General features: G+C 46.2%; 2 protein-coding genes across 19 annotated transcripts in view; one reads left to right on the top strand and one right to left on the bottom strand.

Annotated features, from left to right (window-relative positions):
• ALPK2 (alpha kinase 2) overlaps positions 1-18,987 on the bottom strand; it is a 124,873-nt gene that overhangs the window by 61,000 nt on the left and 44,886 nt on the right. For all 5 annotated transcript variants that reach the window (XR_006778214.2, XM_087869773.1, XM_087869774.1 and 2 more), the window contains one exon: positions 16,056-17,790. Coding sequence is in view for 4 of the 5 variants with exons in the window: in XM_087869773.1 (XP_087725899.1) it covers positions 16,056-17,790 (1,735 nt within the window). In the remaining variant the exon portion in view is untranslated. The remainder of the gene's footprint in view (positions 1-16,055; positions 17,791-18,987) is intronic.
• LOC148108461 (uncharacterized) overlaps positions 13,203-18,987 on the top strand; it is a 69,915-nt gene continuing 64,130 nt past the window's right edge. For 12 of the 14 annotated variants that reach the window (XR_015727606.1, XR_015727599.1, XR_015727596.1 and 9 more), the window contains exon 1: positions 17,676-17,811. The gene's annotated coding sequence lies outside the window, so the exon portion shown is untranslated. Of the gene's footprint in view, positions 13,660-17,675; positions 17,812-18,987 lie in introns of those variants that run through there. The other 2 variants (XR_015727600.1, XR_015727604.1) reach the window with 2 other exon arrangements.

Genomic DNA, 18,987 nt, shown 5'->3' with positions numbered 1-18,987 from the left:
TTTAATTAATTGACATGTAAATTCAAAAACTGACATGTGTGATACATACAGTAAAATTTTTAAGGAGGTTTGGAACGATTTGCATATATGAATCTACTCTTTCAATTGTTAATTTCATGAAATCTAAATACAGATCAAGTGTTTCCAGTGAATAGTTAGCATCCAAATTGAGACACAGGGTAACTGTAAAATTCTGAAAACTTCATACCAGAAAAAAAAAGAATGTAAAGTATCTCATTCATTTTTATATGGATTATATTGAAATAATATTTTTGGTTATATTTAGTTAATAAAAAAATTAAATTCTAGTTAATAAAAATTAAAGCTTTCTTCACCTGGGTCTTATAACTTTAAAATGTAAAATTAGGGGCGCCTGGGTGGCACAGCGGTTAAGCGTCTGCCTTCGGCTCAGGGCGTGATCCCGGCGTTATGGGATCGAGCCCCACATCAGGCTCTTCTGCTATGAGCCTGCTTCTTCCTCTCCCACTCCCCCTGCTTGTGTTCCCTCTCTCGCTAACTGTCTCTATCTCTGTCGAATGAAATAAATAAAATCTTAAAAAAAAAAAAAAAGAAGAGTGGTCACTTCTATAAAAAAAATAAATAAAATGTAAAATTAAATTTAAAATTAAGCTACATTTTAGGTTAGAAGACACAAGAGAAGTAAGCTTTAATTTTTTATTAATGAAATAAAAGTCACCTAGCAACCCCACTCCTGGGCATTCACCCAAGAGAACTGAAAACATATGTCCACGCAAAACCTTTGTACATGAAAGTTCACAGCAGCATTATCCATAATAGCTACAAAGTGGAAACAGCCCAAATGTCCATCAGCTGATGGATGGATGAAAATAAATGTGATGTATGTAAGCGTGAGCTTAGCCATAAAAAGGACTGAAGTGTTGATAGACGATCCAACATGGATGACCCTTGATTACAATATTCTAAGAGAAAGAAGGCAGACGCACGAAAGCCACATACTGGATGATTCCAGTTATATGAAATACCCAGGGTAGGCAAATCTATGGAGACAGAGAGTAAATCAGGGTTTGCCAAGTGCTCGGGGGGAGAGGAGAATAGGGAATGACTGTTAATGGGTATGGGTCTCTTTTGAGGACGATGAGGATATTCTGGAATTAAATAGTGGTGATAGTTGCTCAACTTGCAAACATGCAAAAAACGATGTGTGTGGCTTGCGTGACGTTTCTGTTGGACAGCCTGGATTTAGAGGACCTGCCTGTTCCTCTCCTGTCACCGGTGAGGGTACAGCATTTAGCCAGAGTGAATGGACACGGGGTAATTTTCGCCCCTCCCCCAGGGGATATTTGGCAATATCTAGAGGTATTCTTCCTTGGCAGCTGGGGCGGGGGGTGAGAAGTAGCCAGAGCGGTGAGGGGAGGGGAGATTGGCCAGAGATGCCGTTAAACACCCTACGATGTACAGGACCGTTGCCCGTAACAACGAGCTACCCAGCTCCCAATGTCAGTGGTGTTGGGTTTGAGGTGTCAGGTTTGAGGAGCCGGGCCCTGGAGGCTGCTCAGGGTTCCTGGGTCCCCTGCACTGCCCTGAGGTCAGAAGGAGCACTGTGGGCGTGCCTTCTCCGGAGCCCAGCCACCTCCCAGGTGTGCTCAGCTCCCCTGCACACCTGGGTCTGGGCACTTGGACATGGTCGAGGCGGAGTCCCGAAAGGGCCCAGGAATTCCAGAGTGGCTCAGCTGTGGACTCCCTGGCTCCGTCCTTACTCTTGAGTCTTCCTGAGTTCCAAATGTTATACTTACTTTAAATTAAGCCAGCCTCATTCTGGGGTAGAGATTGCCCTTTTGCTTGTTTTCTCTTCCACATCAGATTTTCTAAGCCCAAGACAACTGGAATTTGCAAAGTCTATGTCGTGAATGGGTCCCTTCTCTGATGTCTGAAGTAAAAAGCTTGAAGAAAGGTTATCCTCGGACTTGCTCTGAGGTACTTTGTTTTTAAGTTACCCTTTCTGTCTGTCGTAGGTTCTCATGGCCGCTGTAACAAATCACCACACACTCAGTCCCTTAAAAGATAGAAATTTATGGCCTTGCAGTTCTGCAAGTCCAACGCGGATCTCCCTGGGCTAAAATCAAGGCATCAGCAAAGTTGCATTCCTTCTAGAGGTTGCAGAAGAGAATCTCCCTGCCTTTTCCAACTGCTGGAGTGCATTCCCCGACTCCTGGCCCCTTCCTCCAAACCCAAAGCCAGCAGCGTGGGGACTTCAAATACTTTCTCAGACTTTGACCCTCTTCTCTCCCTCCCGCTTAGAAGGGCCCTTGGGGTTCCATTTGGATCACTGGATAATCCAGGGTAATGTCCCCATATCAAAGCGCTAACTTACGTCCGCAGGGTGCCTTTCACCATGTAAGGTAATATATATACCAGTTCTAGGAAGGGGGGGGAGCATGGATCTCATCTTTGGAGGCATTGTTCTGCCTCCCACGGTGTTTCACAGGCCTGGACAATCTGCTGGGGTGGTCCTCAGCCAGCATTCGGCCGCCCTCATTCCACAAGAAGAAACTGGGCCTATCTGCTTTTCCACAATTATGGAGTTTCCCAGTCTGGGATAGTTAAATGCTGACTTTCCAGATCTTCATTCTTACTGACATATGCCCCCAAAATGGTCTATGAGAGTTGTACAGATTACTCATTAGGGGCTAAAAAGCGCCCCCTGCCCCAATTCATATGTTGGAGTCCTAACGCCTATACCTCAGAATGGTATGAGCCTTTAAAGAGGTAATTAAGGTCGGATGAGGTCATTCGGGTTAGGCCCTAATCCAACACGACTGGTGTCCTTACAAGAAAGGGAGGTTAGGGGCGCCTGCGTGGCACAGCGGTTGAGCGTCTGCCTTCGGCTCAGGGCGTTCTGGGATCGAGCCCCACATCAGGCTCCTCCGCTGGGAGCCTGCTTCTTCCTCTCCCATTCCCCCTGCTTGTGTTCCCTCTCTCGCTGGCTGTCTCTATCTCTGTCGAATAAATAAATAAAATCTTTAAAAAAAAAAAAAAGAAAGAAAGGGAGGTTAGGACCTAGACAGACACCAGACACGTGCAGTGAGAAGGTGGCCATCCTCAAGCTACAGAGAGAGGCCCGAGAAGAAACATACTGGGCCAACTACCTCCTTGGCTTTGGACGTTGAGCCTCCAGAACTGGGAGAAAGCGAATTTCCACTGTTTCAGCCAGCCAGTCCGTGGCATTTTCTTACGGCAACCCTAGCAAACTAAAACACTACTTCTCCACATCCGGACCGTTGTATGATTTGAGATGAATGTGTTACAATTCAAATCTTTTCATATGACTTTGGTTTATAAAGTTTCTGAAGCTCTTGTCACACGTGCTGACTTGAAATCCCCCTGCACGAGTGGGCCTGTCCCATCACATGCCGGGGTTCAACTTGACATGTATTGGGCATCTCTAACGATCAGGCGCTGTGCGCTCCATAAGGCTCGCCCCCGGCCACCGCGGAACCAGGATACGGTCCGTGTAACCCAGTGCCGTTTGCAGCACAGGCTCTAGAGTCAGTGAGGCGAAGAGCCATAGGACCTGGGCGGAGGGAGTGCATGAGGGCAGGGTGGTTAGGCGGGGACATTAGGATTCTGGAAGTGTTATGAAATGAGTGACATTTGAACACCGGACCTTAAGGAATCAGCCAGATGCCTTCACAGCCAAGCCTTTAACGGGAGTGCCCTCCGTGTTCCCGGAATGGAAGATTCAACCTTTAACTGGAGGCTTTAGGAAGTGGTCTTCATTTGAGTCCCCTCCAAAAAGCCGACCATGAGACAAGAACGGGGACGCGGAGGGTCTCCCAGGGAGGTGACTTCAGGGAGCAGGGGAGAGGAGGAGTGTGAGTCAAGGAGGGAGGAGCCCGCACGGGACCGAACAGGTGGCAGCTGTGGACACGGGGGCAGGGTCCCACGGGGCCCCGCTCCAAAGCTGTGTGGCACGTGCCTTAGAATCATCCTCCTACTTCCAGCTACCTTGTCCTGTGTGGCCAAACAACCTCCCAGGCCATGAAGAAAGGCCTCAGGCGGGCGGGCGGCGGGGGGGAAACTGGAAACTGTCTTCACCCACAGGGGCAGGGAAACCTGGGTGACAGAGGAGTGTTGGCGCACGGTGCCGTCTGCATCTGCCTCGGGGACAATTCGCTAACTTCATGCACCACCGGATGCTGGAGTCGATCAATGGGGTTCTTTGACCTGAACGATTCTGACTGCTGTCCGTCAGAATGCACGGGCCCTCATCACCCCCAGCCTCAGCGCGTGCTGTGCTGACCCGACTTCTGTGAATTCCAGTTATGTCACTGAAAATAGATGTGCCGCGGGCGTGTTAATTAACCTCTTTGAGCTTTGTGGGCCAGCTCACACTTTTATTACAGGGATTACTACCAAATGTAGGGCATTAACATAGTACTCAGGACATGCAAACACTCTATGAACGGTTACTATTTTTACAGATGACAACACTTGTTTCTCCCTACAATCCATGCAAACTTTTGACCAGGTACAGAACTTGAGGTGATCATAGGAAAGCGTACCCCCACAACAGCTTCTTCGTCACGCTTTCTAACTACACACCTGCCTCGTATGACTGCCTTATTGCTTGGGTTTTGGTAAATAAAAATTCCATTTCAGAAAAATGCCTTAACAAAGCGTCGTATAAGTGTTATGCAATGAACACAAAAATACCCAAATCATCGTTTATAAGAACTTCCAGCCTCCCAGTGAATAAGCTCTCGTTTAAATTAGGTACAAATGAAAGCTACTGGGGTCTATAGGCATGCTTTGTAGTAATTTACTACATTAGTGCCCCGAATGGCTCCCAAATTACCTGGGGCTCTGAATTCTGAGGGTGACCATACGTCTCAGTCTGTTTGGGCTGCTATAACAGCATGCCGTAGCCTGGGCAGCTTAAGCAACAGAAACGGATTTCTCCTTGTTCTGGAGACCAGTGCAGTTCCAGGTGCGGACTCTCTTCTGGCTTGCATATGTCTGCCTTCTTGCTATGTCCTCACATGGCACAGAGGGAGGGAAGGACGGGGGTGGGGGGAGGGAGGGAGAGAGAGACACACATATATACACACACACATAAAAGGAGAGAGAGAGAAGGGGAGGGAGGGAGGGATGGGAGAGGGAGAGAGAGCGAGAGACACATATATGCATATATACACACAAGGAGAGAGAGAGAAGGGGAGGGAGGGTGAGGGGAGGGAGGGAGAGAAACTCATAAACACACAGAGGGAGACAGAGAAGAGGAGGGAGAGGGAGAGAGGGAGGGGGAGGAGAGGGAGGGAGAAGGAGTGGGGGAGAGAGACACACATATGCACACACATGAAGTGGGGGGAGGGAAGGAGGGAGAGAGAGGGGAGAGAGAGCCAGCTCTGGTCTCTCTTTCTCTTCCTATGAGGACACTAACGCCATCATCCGGGCTCAATCCTCAGGATCTCATCTAAAACTCATTACCTCCTAAAGGCCCCACCTCTAAATACCAACACTGTGGAGCTGGGGCTTTAACACATGAATGCCCCTCCCCAAACATTCCATCAGGACACCTCTACCATTACAGAGTAGCTTTCCTCCTGGGGAAATCTGACATCTCACATAATACAGTCTCACCATATATGGTTCTAGGAAAATGATAAGAAAAGGAATTTTATCCATATCTATCGGTGCTATTTTTAACAATATGAACTCATTTTCAGGCCCCTCGGATGCTCATGGGGCCTCTATTCATCATCTAACCTTCAACATCAAAGAGAAAGAATTCTCACTGATCAAAGAGAAAGCTTCTCTCGCTAGATTTGGGGCAGTCTCTTATTGAGAAAAGTTGTAGTATTACAATATATAAGCTGTTTTTCAAGAAAAATGGAATGGAGCTTATTTATATTATAAAGTGGCTGGAAGAAGAGAATAGAGGCTATTTCCTTTTATTTTTATTTATTATTGAGAGAGAGAGAAAGAGCACACAGGCAGAGGGAGAGGGAGAGAGAATCTCAAGCAGACTCCCTGTTGCGTGCAGAGCCGACACCGGTGCGATCTCAGGACCCCAAGATCATGACCGGAGACAAAATCAAGAGTTGGAGCCCTGGCCAACTGTGCCATCCAGGCACCCCCTAGGTTATTTCTTTTTACAAGTCACCAGTTTTTGTCAGTTCCCTTGGGCAAGAGCTCAGTAAGTGGTTTTGAGACTGACTCGCTTATGCTAGAATGACCGCGAGATGTAAGGGCATTGAACAGAAAAATGCCCAGGGGTTTCACTTAGTTAGGGTCCATGGGACCACAGGGGAAGAGCTGGAACTTTCTCTCATGACACCAAGTTTTTCAGAGGAAGAGACTACGTATTTATTGCTTCGTCGTTTGTTTACAAGCATTTTCTCATATCCTTAAATGTGTTCAAAGCACGATTTGTAACGGCTGCGTGGTGTTCCAAAGGATTTTGTACCGCAATATTTAGCCATCCCCCTACCCTCGCTGTTAAAAATCTAGATTGTTCCCAAAGTTTCATTATTACAAGTCATGCTGCAATGAACGTTCTTGTCCAGCTAGCTCTTATGGCTCTGATCATTGCATTCGGTGAATTGCTGGGCCAAAGTTTGCATTTTAAAGATATTAATAAATATTAGCAATCTAGAGTGGGGGAATGGGATAGGCTGGTGATGGGTAGTAAGGAGGGCACGTATTGCATGGTGCACTGGGTGTTATACGCAACTAATGAATCATCGAACTTTACATCAGAAACCAGGGATGTACTGTATGGTGACTAACATAATAAAAAAACATTAAAATAAAAAAATATTGCCAATCTGCCCCCCAGAAAGAGGATACCAATTTGCACTTCCATCAGCAGGGTAGAAGAAAGCCTCTTTCCTCACAGTCTCATCAGCTGGAAATATCACTTTAAAAGCAATCACTGAAAACTGACCAAGGAAGGATGGCATGAAGGAAGGAAGAAAGTCAGTTGATAAGTTTATGATACAATTGTACATTTTTTTAATGAATTGACCGTGATTCCTTTGCCTATTCTGCATTAAGCTGTCCATCCTTTCTTATGCTGTTTTCTTTGTCTATACATCACCAGTACATACTTTTCTAAGTTTTCATTGGTTTTTAAATTCTGGTTATGAGGTTTTTAATATGCAGAATTCTTACACGGTCAGGTTGATCGATTCTCCCCCTTATGTTTAGAAAGGCTCTACTCACCTTGAGATCCGCATTTGCTTCCATTCTATTCTATTATGGCAGTTGATGTGGAATTAGGGATTCACAGGACTTTAGTGCCTTGGAAACTTAGAGATCCTCATGTTTAAACCCCTTTAGTCTAAGGAAAACTGAGGGAAGAGGCCCAAGGAAGAGGAGAAATAGACTCAGGGACACAAAGCTGGTTAATGGTAGAACCAGGACCAAAATCACAGATTCCTAGACCTCAGTTTATTCTCATTTTAAAAATAGTAGTTTTCAATAGTACAAGTAACAAATGAGTATAGTTTCCTTAAAAACTGTAACATTACTAATGACCTGTCCGAATGCAAGTTTCCTGCGTCCCTCCCCGGAGTTACCACGGTTGCCATTTTGGTGTGGGTCCTTCTACACTTAACAAAGATGATTTTATGTACTCCCATGTGTAGGTACAAATGACCTACGTGGTTACGGGTTGGTTCAGGGCGGGGGGTGGGGGGCGGGGAGCATACATGGTACCACGTTGTGTGGATCATTCTGTAATATACCTTTCTCACTACATCATGGTACGTGTCTCCTTGGGCCCGTGAAACTGCAGGACGGCGGATAATGCCCTCTTTAAGTTTAAAAGATATCACCAAGTTACACACTTGCTGACAAAGTACCCATTTCTCCATAGTCCCAACACCTTGAAATTATCTCCCATCCTGTAAATTTTTTGCCTATCTGATGGGTGAGAGATATTATATTTTTAAAATTTATATTTTCCTAATTACTCATGAGGTTGAACATCTCACATGTTTAGTGACCATTTGTATATCCTCCTCTATGAACTTTGTATTTTACTTTCACCTTTCCTTAAAATTCAATCATTAGGGATATTTTTTCTTATCTGTTTTTATATACTTTGGAAATTAATCTTTGTCTGTTGTGTATGTCCTACACATTTCTTCCTGTATGTCACTTTCACTTAATTTTGCTTATGACATTTTTTTGTTCTATAGAAATTAACTTGATGTAACCAAAGTGATCAATGTTTTCTTTCTTCCTTTTTCATTCTTTGTGTTCCCAAGAAGATGTTATGGCGTTCGAGTTCATAAAAACAGTTTCCAATATTTTTTCTAGTAGTTCATAGTTTTGGGTTTTTTTAAAAAAATATATTTAACTCAAAGATCCATCTGGAGTTTATTCGGGGTCCACTGTAAGGTAATGGTCTTTTTTTTTTTTTTCTCCACATAGATGGCTAATCGTATCAGCACTGAAGATGTTGTTTCTTTCCTAAAACTCGAGAGGCTCTTCCCATCATAAACCAAATTCCAGTATATTCTTGCGTCTGATTCTGTACCCTCTACTTTGTCTGGTTTATCTGTTGATCTACTGGGGGCTGCTCCCACCCTGTTCTGCTGCAGCTTTATCATGCTGCAGCTTTATCATTTATGTTGACGGATGGTTCGTCCAACATTTTTCCTGTCCCATTATCAGGGAAGAGAGTTCATTTTCCCCGATAGCCAAAAAAACACCAACAAGGCATGTCTCTGGCACTCAGCTCCCATCCCAGGCGGTGGTGAGAGATTGGCTACAAGGACTTAAACCCACCCAAATTCCTGTCACTGAACTACTCCTTAAAATAAAGCTCAGCTGTAGATGGCACACCTGTTTCGGATTAGTTACGATAAATCAGGGTCTGTATTTGTGTCAGTTGCCGGACAGGTGAAGAATGAGCTGCATTTCGAGCAAGCCAACTAGAAAGCAGAGAAAACATCCAAATCATGAAGGTTGGTTTTTTTTCTTCTTCTTTTGCCCAAAACTTCCTTTTCCTTCCAAAATCCTGTGATTCTTTACGGGCACGCCTCAGGTGGTAGTTTTCCCTCGAGACCTCGGGTTCATGAAGCCCACGCTTGGAAGTTTACTGCTCACGAGAACCACCTCCAGCGTTGGGTGCAAGTGCGGATTCAACAAGCCCGAGGTGAAATGTAGAGCTCGAAACAGGCACCGTCGCAGGTGAACCCAGTGGGAATAATCCCGGCCTCACTGTGGAGACGCGGCCCAGAGCCCCGAGCGGAAGCAGGCCGTGGGCCCGTGCGTCTCTGTGCTACGACCCGACCCGGGATCTGTAAGGAGTTGTCCCTCTGAGGTGGGTGAGTAGGGGACGATGTCGGTGTGACCCAGAGGCTGCGTTGGTCCCGACGTGATCTCTCCTAGGCTGAGGGGCCCCGAAGCGCTGGAGTCAAGTAGAGAATCTTGAGCAGGAAAGGGAAGAGCCTTCAACTCAACTTCTGCCATGGCAGCAGAGACGCTCTCTAGGCGTCTTTGAATAAAATAAAAAATGAGGCCTGTCCTGCACTCCTGTCTCCTGAGACGGGCATAGTAGGCCTGTGGTCTGAGGCCAGGTTGCACCCGCCCCACCAGGCCCAGCCACGCTGGCGCGGAGATCCCCTTCTGTCCCTGCGGCCTCAGCACCCTCTCACTTGCCTAACATGAGGGCTGCCAGCATTTCCACTGAGTTATCTTGTGTATTTTTAATATCTGCCATAGCAACCACCAGCCAACCTGAGCTGCCTCCCTGGACCGTCCAAGGGAACTTTCTATGCACATTTTTTCGCTTCTGTCTCTGGATTTCAAATGACCTGTTTATGAAGCAACCTACAGGGAATGCTATTTTCCCAGAAGCCCTGATCATTGAAAGGGTGTGATTTTGGCAGAATACGAGGTGTTTCGGGGATGCATATGCGGCACGAGGGCAGCAACATCTTCTGGGTGGAGAATACCCGCTGCCTGTTTGAAAAGTACTGAAGAACCTGGTGCTGGGCTCCTCAGCTGAGATTGGAGGGAAATCGGGGGCAAGGGGCTCCCGAATCCCTGGGAGAGTGCTTTCATGAGCTGTACCACCTTCAGCTCCTGAGGGCTTTGCTCTGCGGGTCTTCAACCTGGAACTTTCCAGGGCGACCCTTCCATTCCACAAAGGACTGTAGGTCTACAAACCTGAGCCGGAGGACATCAGGACTTCCGGGGGCGGAGCCTACATTTAGAAAATAACAAAGATGGTTCTAAAGCACAGCTAAGATTCTCAAATCTGTAGGTACACAGAACCATCCAGGAGCTTTTAAAATGCCCACCGCCCAAGCCACACTCAGACCAAATTACATCAGAATCTCTGGGGGCCGAACTCAAGAATGATGCTGTGTTAAGGCCCCAGCCAGCCAGCCTTCTGCTTTAGGGTTTTTTCTAATCTGAGAAAGGTGTTCTCTCTGTAGACCAGAGCTGGGACTTCAGTGTACATATGAAGCATTCAGGAATCAGGCTGAAATGCAGATCCTGATTTCGCAAGGCCGGGACAGGGTTTGAGGGTCTGTACTTTGACAACTGGTCTGCAGACTGCACTGTGAGCAGCAAGGCTGGAGGTTCGAGGGACTTTCCGTGGATTATTTAACAATCATGGAGGACAGTTGCCACAGTGAGCCGGGCATGAGCCGATCCTGCAGGTGCAGGGCAGTAATGGTATCTGGCAGAAGTGGTGCAGTAGGCTTTGTGATTCAAAACAAAACAAATGTTTGTGTTCCTTGCTGGGTCAGCCTTGGGGTGGTGCTGACAAGAGTCCTGACTGCCTCGTGCTAAGAGATGAGCAATTATAAACTTCGGCCCTTCCTATCACTGGTAGAGAGCTGGCTTATCAGCCTTCTGGAGTCCGTTTTAACAGTTGTTATTGGGGGCGGGGGGGGGGGTGCATTTTGTTATGCAGATGAATTCAAATCTCAGGTTGCTCTGTTCCAGAGATAAAAACTACATGACAAGGAGGTTTAGATTATCTGCTCCATATTTTCCCATGCAAAACATATATTTTTTTTACCATTTTTTTAAATGTTTTTTTATTATGTTAGTCACCATACAGTACATCCCTGGTTTCTGAGGTAAAGTTCGATGATTCATTAGTTGTGTATAACACCCAGTGCACCATGCAATACGTGCCCTCCTTACTACCCATCACCAGTCTACCCCATTCCCCCACCCCCCTCCCCTCTGAAGCCCTCAGTTTGTTTCTCAGAGTCCATAGTCTCTCATGCTTCATTCCCCCTTCTGATTACCCCCCCTTTCTTTATCCGTTTCTTCCCCTACCGATCTTCCTAGTTCTTATGTTCCATAGATGAAATCATATGATAATTGTCTTTCTCTGCTTGACTTATTTCACTTAGCATTATCTCCTCCAGTGCCATCCATGTATATTTTTTCAAATTTATTTTTATTTATTTATTTATTGGAGACCTACTATGTGTCCTGCCCGTCACTGAACGGCCATGCACATCTCAAGCTGCGCATCTCAAGCTGCCACACACTGTTTTATTGTATTACCTGCCTAGCTATCAGGCTGAACTCAGATTAGCATGAAGTTTCACATCGTATTTACTACACGAGCCCACACAACTGATCAATTTTGAGAGATCTTCGCACGCACACACACACACACAAGTAAAAACGGGAAAATCTGAATAAGATCACGAGATGGTATCAATAGCGGTATCTTGGTAGTGATAACATGCTATCGTGTTACAAAATGTTACCATCGGGGAAACCAGGGCAAAGTGTATAACGATCTCTCTGTGTCATTTCTGACAACTGTGTGTGCGTGTACAATGATCTCAATGAAAATTGCAATTTAAAAAGCTGTAAAACCACTCACAGCCAGCCCTCGATATGTCTATAAATGGGGGGAAAGGATATATGTATTAAGAAGATACATAACAGGGAGGCCTGGCTGGTTCAGTCAGTAGAGCATGCGACTCTTCATCTCGGGGTTGTGAGTTTGAGCCCCATGTCGGGTGCAGACATTACTTAGAAATAAAATCTTTTAAAAAAAGGTAAATAATAAACAAAATGATAATACTCATTAAATGCTAACTGCATAATAGGTACTGTGATAAGCATTTTTCATGCAAGACTTTAATCCTCACAACACTCTATGAGGCATTATCATTACTTCTGCTTTCTGTTTTCAATGAGGAAACTGGGCCTGGGGGAGCTTAGGTCGTTTTTTCCCAGGGTCTCAGAATCAGAAAGTAGTAGGGCAGGACCCAAACTCAGGCCCAGAGCCCCTTACCCTGCAGAGAGTGCAAACCAGGGTGCTGTGTTTCCGCGGAACGAGAACTCATAGCTCAGGATGAGGACTGTGCTTCAGGGGTGGGGTGCAACTTGAAGGGCCTTGCAGGATCTTGGCCTTGAAAGACGAGAGGAGCCGAGCTGGCAACAAGCCAAGCGAGGGCATTCCAGGCAAGAAGACAGAAGAAACACCACACGTCTGAGAGAATGCTTCGTTTCCCAGGTGAAGAAACTGGTGTGCTTGTCTGCTTTGCCACTCAGAGGTAGATGCAAGCAATATGGCATTGGGTCCTAAACGCTAGGGATGTGGTAAGGTCTTCCTGGGTCTAGCCAGCAATCTGGGAAAGCTAACAAGGCACTGATGAGGCCAAGGTTATATGTGAAATCGCCAGCATTCACAAGGGAACCCAGTACAAGGTGTTTACAGTTTAGTACAAAGTAATCCATTCCCAGGGCCCAAAGAGCAATGGGAAGCAATTTGGTAGTGGAAAATTGGTATGTGAAGGGAACCAAAGAAAGTATTTATGACACCAAGGGTCATAAAGTGGTTGAGACCAATGATCATTACAGAATTACTGGAATTAAATCTTGTCCCATATGGCTACTTATTCTTTCAATTCTTGGGTGCCTACTACTCGGCCAGCACGATTCCAAGGACTTGGGACTTATCCGTGAACAAAATACAATGACCAAACTCCCTGCCATCAAGAAGGTCACTTTCTGTGCTTAGAGCTGATTCCTGATTAGGAAGATTCTTCACTCTCAAAACCTAAGATTATATTTTCATACTGTATACTTGAAATCCCATGACCCCAAAGAGAAATGCAAATCTCTCTGGGGTGCAGCTGGGCAGTGATGCAGAAGGACAGACACAGCACTTCTGAGTTAAGAGGGAGGATGATCTTACCCCAGTGTGGCTAGAAGGAAACTTAAGATGGGCAGGTGGTCAGGCCTTGCCTCTGACTTGGATGATAAAAGCAAGAGCAAAACCAATGTGAAGGATTGGCGGTGTGATCCTTGAAGATGATTCAAGTTAGCCTGGGGTACCCTCTCTGTTTTCCACTCCCAAACTGGGATTAACTTTGGAATCTTCCATAAGTGGAAAGCAACTGGGGGCTTTCCAATCCCAGCCTGGCTAAATACTATTTCAACACAAATCAGCACAAGATGGCCCTACATTGTAAAAGCAGGAGGGAAAGACAGGAGGTAAATATACCTGGAGACCTATGTTTAGGCAGGAGATAATCTACAACATAGCCTTGTTCTTAAATTGCAGAATTAGAGGTATGGACTATTCCTCGGAATGCTAAAAGCAATATACAGATGAAGACAACCTACTAAAAGATAAGCTGATGGTCACTGTTTCTACAAAAAGACACCCTAAAGGTAAGTGTATCAGGCAAGAGTCAAGAGTGGGCAGATTTATTAGTATTACCCCCAACTGAGGATTTAACCATTTCGAATTTTAAGTTCCCACAAGCCTCAGGTGTCTGAGAATAAATATTTAAAATGTCTTTTTGACTTACTTATCGAAAGATGCACCAATTTTTTTTCAGTGGTATTTTTTAAAAGGTCTAACTTAGCTCCCAGGGACCTTCTTGTGCTTTTGTGTCACATTTATCATGATATTTAGCCCTTTGCTGTAAATTTGGCTTATATTGCGTACGCATGTAAGGGACACAGGCATCTCCTACAGTTAGACAGTCACTGTCTGCATGGATCAAAGAATCTGAACTCACTCTGGCCCTGGCCCTGGGGCAGAATTTTCCCGCTTTAGTTAAGGGAAAATGAACACCAGATACAGAGCTCCTATTTCTAACTTCAGGCTGCACAGGACTGCCCCTGAATCTACAACTTCCATTCACGTTTCTGGTTGCCCTTGAGTGAGAGGCTGGCTCTGCTACTGAGCAAAGCCAAGTGACAGCCAGTCCTGCTACCTGCAGAATGCAAGCTAAAAAGTCACCCATACGGGTCTGAGGTAATTGCTGGAGTCATGCCGTAAACACAAAACACACCTCGGACCTGGAGCCGATAGCTGGAGAGGGGAGTGTGTGTGAGGGTACAAGCAAGAGTCCCACAAGAACTTTGATGGAGACAAGAATGTGCATGAGACAGACGACTGTCATCCCTGAGATGGCTCATTTTATTTAGCTGCATGGAGCTTGCTGTCACCAGGACTCCCGATCTCAGAATTCAGTTTAGGGCGCGAGCCAAGGACGACAAAGGGGGCTCCCACCTTTAGCTCTTCTCTTTGTTGGCAGTTGAGGAAGCTACAAATTGCTTCCCCCTGTGGTGGGTTTAAAAGTAACATTGTCACCAGCCTTCTCCCCTCCAAGTAGTCCTCCTTGGCCACTTTACCCCCTCACTCCCCTCACCTTCAATCCTGAAGATAACTTGCCCAGTGAAATGCTCAGTGTGGATAAACAACTGTAACGAGGTACTTAGCTGAGCCAGGAAGAGCGTTTTATGAATAGAAAAGGAAATGCTATGTTTACTGACATGAAAAAAGTAACACAGCAACTTTATTTTGAATTATTATTTGGCTAAACCATCCCCATAAACTTCTCCTGGGCACGCATCTGGGGTCACCGATGTGTGATCACCCCAGTGGTAGGTATTAAACAACCAAATAGCATAAAGCTGGCTCTCCTGCAAAAAGTAAAGTATAAGTGTAACTTTTACGTGGCCAGTTTGGCCAATGGAGCAGACAATTTGCTCAGGAAAAAGCTAGCTCAGATCTGGGGATTTTTAGATTGGCTACTTTATGACTGCGTCTTTAGAAACCAATGTATTATGTGTTTACTTTTGCACAGAGAGAGTTCAGTAACTGTGAATGCATTTGGGAATATTTCATTTTCTTTTGAGTATGTCTAATCTATAAAAACAACACTAGGTTCCTACTGTGAAGTTTGGGGGGGGGGAGAACACAGGTCTAGGAAAAATAATTGAATAACTTTTCTTAGGTAGTTATTTACGAAGATAAAATCTTGGCCACACAGCACAACATCAGTCCAAAGCCCTTTTGGGACCCTTTACAATTAAAAATACAAGAAATTCACATATCAAACACAGTATCTTTTGTGCATTATTCCTGTTAATTTAACTCCATCTCTTTCAAATAAACCCCCCAATCATGAATAGGGTGAAACGAATTTATTCCCTGGCAGTATTTTCTTAGCCTCTTTTCTCCTTTGTGATTTAAGAAAAACAAAACAAACATTCATTCAAAAATCTACTTTGATTTTTGGGCACAGAAAACGGACTCTGTCTGCTTTCTCCAGCACCACAAAGCAGACCCTATAAATCACTGAGACGCACCGAAATCTTTCATTTTACGATGAATTCTGATTAAAACCAGCGCTTACCGTTTCCAAAGGGCTCCTGGAAAATGACTAAAGAGAATGTTTTTTTTTTTCTCTTAAAGTCTTCACCCAAAACAGTGGCTTGAAAAACGTTCTGAATAGGGACATTGCCTGGTAAAACACATGCGGTAGACAAAATATCAAATTTCTTTTTCCAGCTGTCCAGAATCCCATTAGTGCCTCTTACTTCTATCTGTCTTTTGCTATAATTAGGATGGCTTAGGGTTTATCTGGGCTTTTTTTCAAAACCAGATTTCCTTCCCAGCAGCAGCAGCTGTCATTCACAAGTACCCTAATGGTACTGGGAGACTTCTTTTAATTTACATTGTGGTGCAGCGATCATGACTGTGAAGGGAAGGGAAACACACACACACACGCAAATACCGTCCATCTAGTAATTTTTAAAAAGAGCAGTCTTACCTGAAGATGAGCCCTCCAGTCCGGAACTCTGCTTGTTTCGAATAGGTTCCGGCCAGGCACCCCTTCTCCCTCGAAGGCTGAGTCCCCTCCCTGGGGGAGTGAGCCCAGTGCCGTTCGCAGGGGTTTTGCTTCTTGCTGTGCGCGGGCTCGGGTAGCACATTCTCCTGCGGGGACCTGGGAATTCCAACCAGCAGCTCCTGCTCTGGCATGCGAACCGTCTCTTCTATCAGTCTGGGTTAGTGGGGGCTTAACAGGTTCTTTGGGATAGAGGAGATTAAGGGTGCCTTCTGTTGCACTCTCTTTCAGGTTGCGGCTCAGCATGTTGGGTTCTCCTCTCGTGCCGGGCCGCCCCGCCCTGGCAGGTTTCTCCGAGCCCCTCTTGGTCAATGAGCCCTCATCCCCTCCTTCTTCCGCGGCTGCGATCTCCAACCACTGGTTCGCCCCTGACTTTTCTAACTCACCAGACAAGCGCTTCATCGCCGTCTCTAGCACTGTTTTCTCCATGTTTAGCAGATTGTCACTGGCGAATTCCTCTCCTGCCCGGTGGCTGTCTCTGGTTTCTCTTCGAATTCCTGGATAATCATTTTCAGCGGCCTCCGAAGCCGTGGGCGGTTTATATCTCCCCGGGTCTGTCACCGTAGACGTTGCGTCCCGGTGAGGTCCCAAAGTCAGAATCATCCCCGTTTGCAGGGATGAGGGACTGTGGGTGGAGGCTTGGCTGCTCCTCACCCCCACTTCTTGGGGTTGTGAGTGATAACCGCAGAAGCCAGTGGTGGCCTCCATAGGCCCGGTGTCATCCGACACCCGAGGCCCACAACCCATTTCACTGAGGAGATGCTCACTCCCACCCAGGCAACACGCACTGAATTCCATCTCTTCGTCATCGCTTTCTAATAAAAAAACATGCTCAGTCCCCTGCAGGTTCCTTTGCCAAACTGCATTAGAGTAATCCGTCATAACGTCGGAACATTCCAGATACTCTAGGTCATCATCTGAAAACTCCTCCGTGCAGGTTAGGGTTATCTCTGGGCAAAGTTCATAGTCACTGTCAGAGTCTTCGCTGGACACCTGTGGGCTGACTTGCTGCTCGATCGGGGCCCCGTCACCTGGGCGCACGGATGCGGCCTCCTCCGACAGCGGCCGGCTGAAGCTGATGTATTTCTGCGCTTGGGGCTCTGCTGCACCAGAGGTGGACACGTCCTCACGATGGCCATCGCTGCTCAAGGCGCCATCCGTTAGCCTCGGTACTTGGGAACGCACTGGGCCGTGGCAACACACGTTTAGTTGAGCAGGAATATGACTTGAATTGGAAAAAAGCAACCCGTCTGCAACTTCCTCTGCGCCATTCGGATCACGAGCCTCTTCCGTTGGCCTCGTTCCTTTAACATCCAAGGGATTTTCAGACCTGGAGGCACTGGTGTCACTATTGGCCAGTAACTGCAGTGAGCCCGCACAGCTCAGTTTGGAGGAGGGGGAGTCAGCTGACGCGGGAGTACCTGCCGAGATACTTTCTTCCCCCTCACAAGGATGTTCCTTCTCACCGAGCCGACTTGTTTTCTCCCGTGCACATGCCTCAGTGGCGTGTGTCCAACCCGTGCCCCCGCCATCTTTCGGGTTCGGAGAGAGCTGTGGGTTCTCTGCTGAGCACTTGACTTCAACAGAAGCAGAGCAGCAAATCATTCCAGAACAGTTTTTAGCAGAGATCTGGTAAACGGCAGCATCATCTGGGCTACAGCTAGGATGAGGAGAATAACAGGTAAGTTTGCCGTGTTGGGACGGACATGCCAACACTTCTCACATCATGGCACATGGAAAACCACCATGGTTTTTGCTACACCCTCAAGGAGATCTGTGGTCTCCCTGCAAAGGGGCTTGTGGTCAGAGGCAACTAGCTTCTGAGTCCCAGCTGCCCTTCAGTTGAGAATCCAGGGAGCTCAGCATTTTCCCTTAAAACTTTCCACAATCTTACCCCAACTTGAAAAATGCTGAGAGTTATTCGGATGAATGGGGAAGCATCCGATATTCTAATTTCTTCTTCTCTCCTTTTATTTTAAGTCCTTTCTCTGCTACAGGAATTTGAAAAAAAACATGATTCTCTGGAGTGAGACATTGTACATAAATAACTGAAGAATTCAACCTCATACAGGGGAACAGCATAAGCCATAGCTCTTTTTAAGCCCGTGCTGAGAAGGCAAGGTTCTTGCCAGGAAGCTGTAAAGGTACCACACTGGGATTAAGCGAATAAAGAAGGGTGCTATTTCTCTTCATTTTACATGACTATGAAGCCTAAACCCCACCCCATGAGCCCCTCTGGCTGGAAACCCATGCCCACATGCCGTCCTGGCTTACACAGACCAAGCCAAGTGTTCAGCTTGGGCCCAGCCGGGAAGAAACTGAATCCTGGATCACACTGAGCCTGCTCTCCCTGCTCCAGGGAGACAGTACTCCTGTGGCCCCTCCCTTTACTGACTTGAGCCTGACAGGCTTTGCTGACCTTTCCCACTAAGGCCTCTGGCCTCTGCAGTCCCAATAAAAACTTGTTACACTTGCTTTATAACTTGCACTCTTTTATCTCGTTTGACCTCAGTGTAGCTGTGACATTACTGGTCTCACTCGATGCATTATCCAGCTCGGAAGTCAATCAGCATTTTCAGAAGGCAGGAGCTGTGGGTCGGGCCAGAATTAGAGGTGATGTTTAGATATTTATTAACTGATCTGTATAAGGTGTACACCAATGTCTAACCCAGAAGGTCAGTGTTAGACACTCGGTGGCACACAGTCTTTCTTATTTTGCTTCTTCTCACTGAAGGCATCCCTCTGTCTCCCTAAGCTCATGTGTGCTCATAAGCCCTCAATAGTTGGGTGCCTGCCTGCTCACACACAGCTCATTTTCAAAAATCATGGAGTAATTCCAATTTTGTTAATATCTTGG

The sequence above is a fragment of the Ursus americanus genome, chromosome 19 (assembly GCF_024610735.1).
Source record: "Ursus americanus isolate L20-20 chromosome 19, mUrsAme1.1.p, whole genome shotgun sequence".
Taxonomy (NCBI): Eukaryota; Metazoa; Chordata; class Mammalia; order Carnivora; family Ursidae; genus Ursus; species Ursus americanus.
The sequence above is the reverse complement of the archived record's forward strand: the minus strand, read 5'-3'. Positions and strand labels throughout refer to the sequence as shown.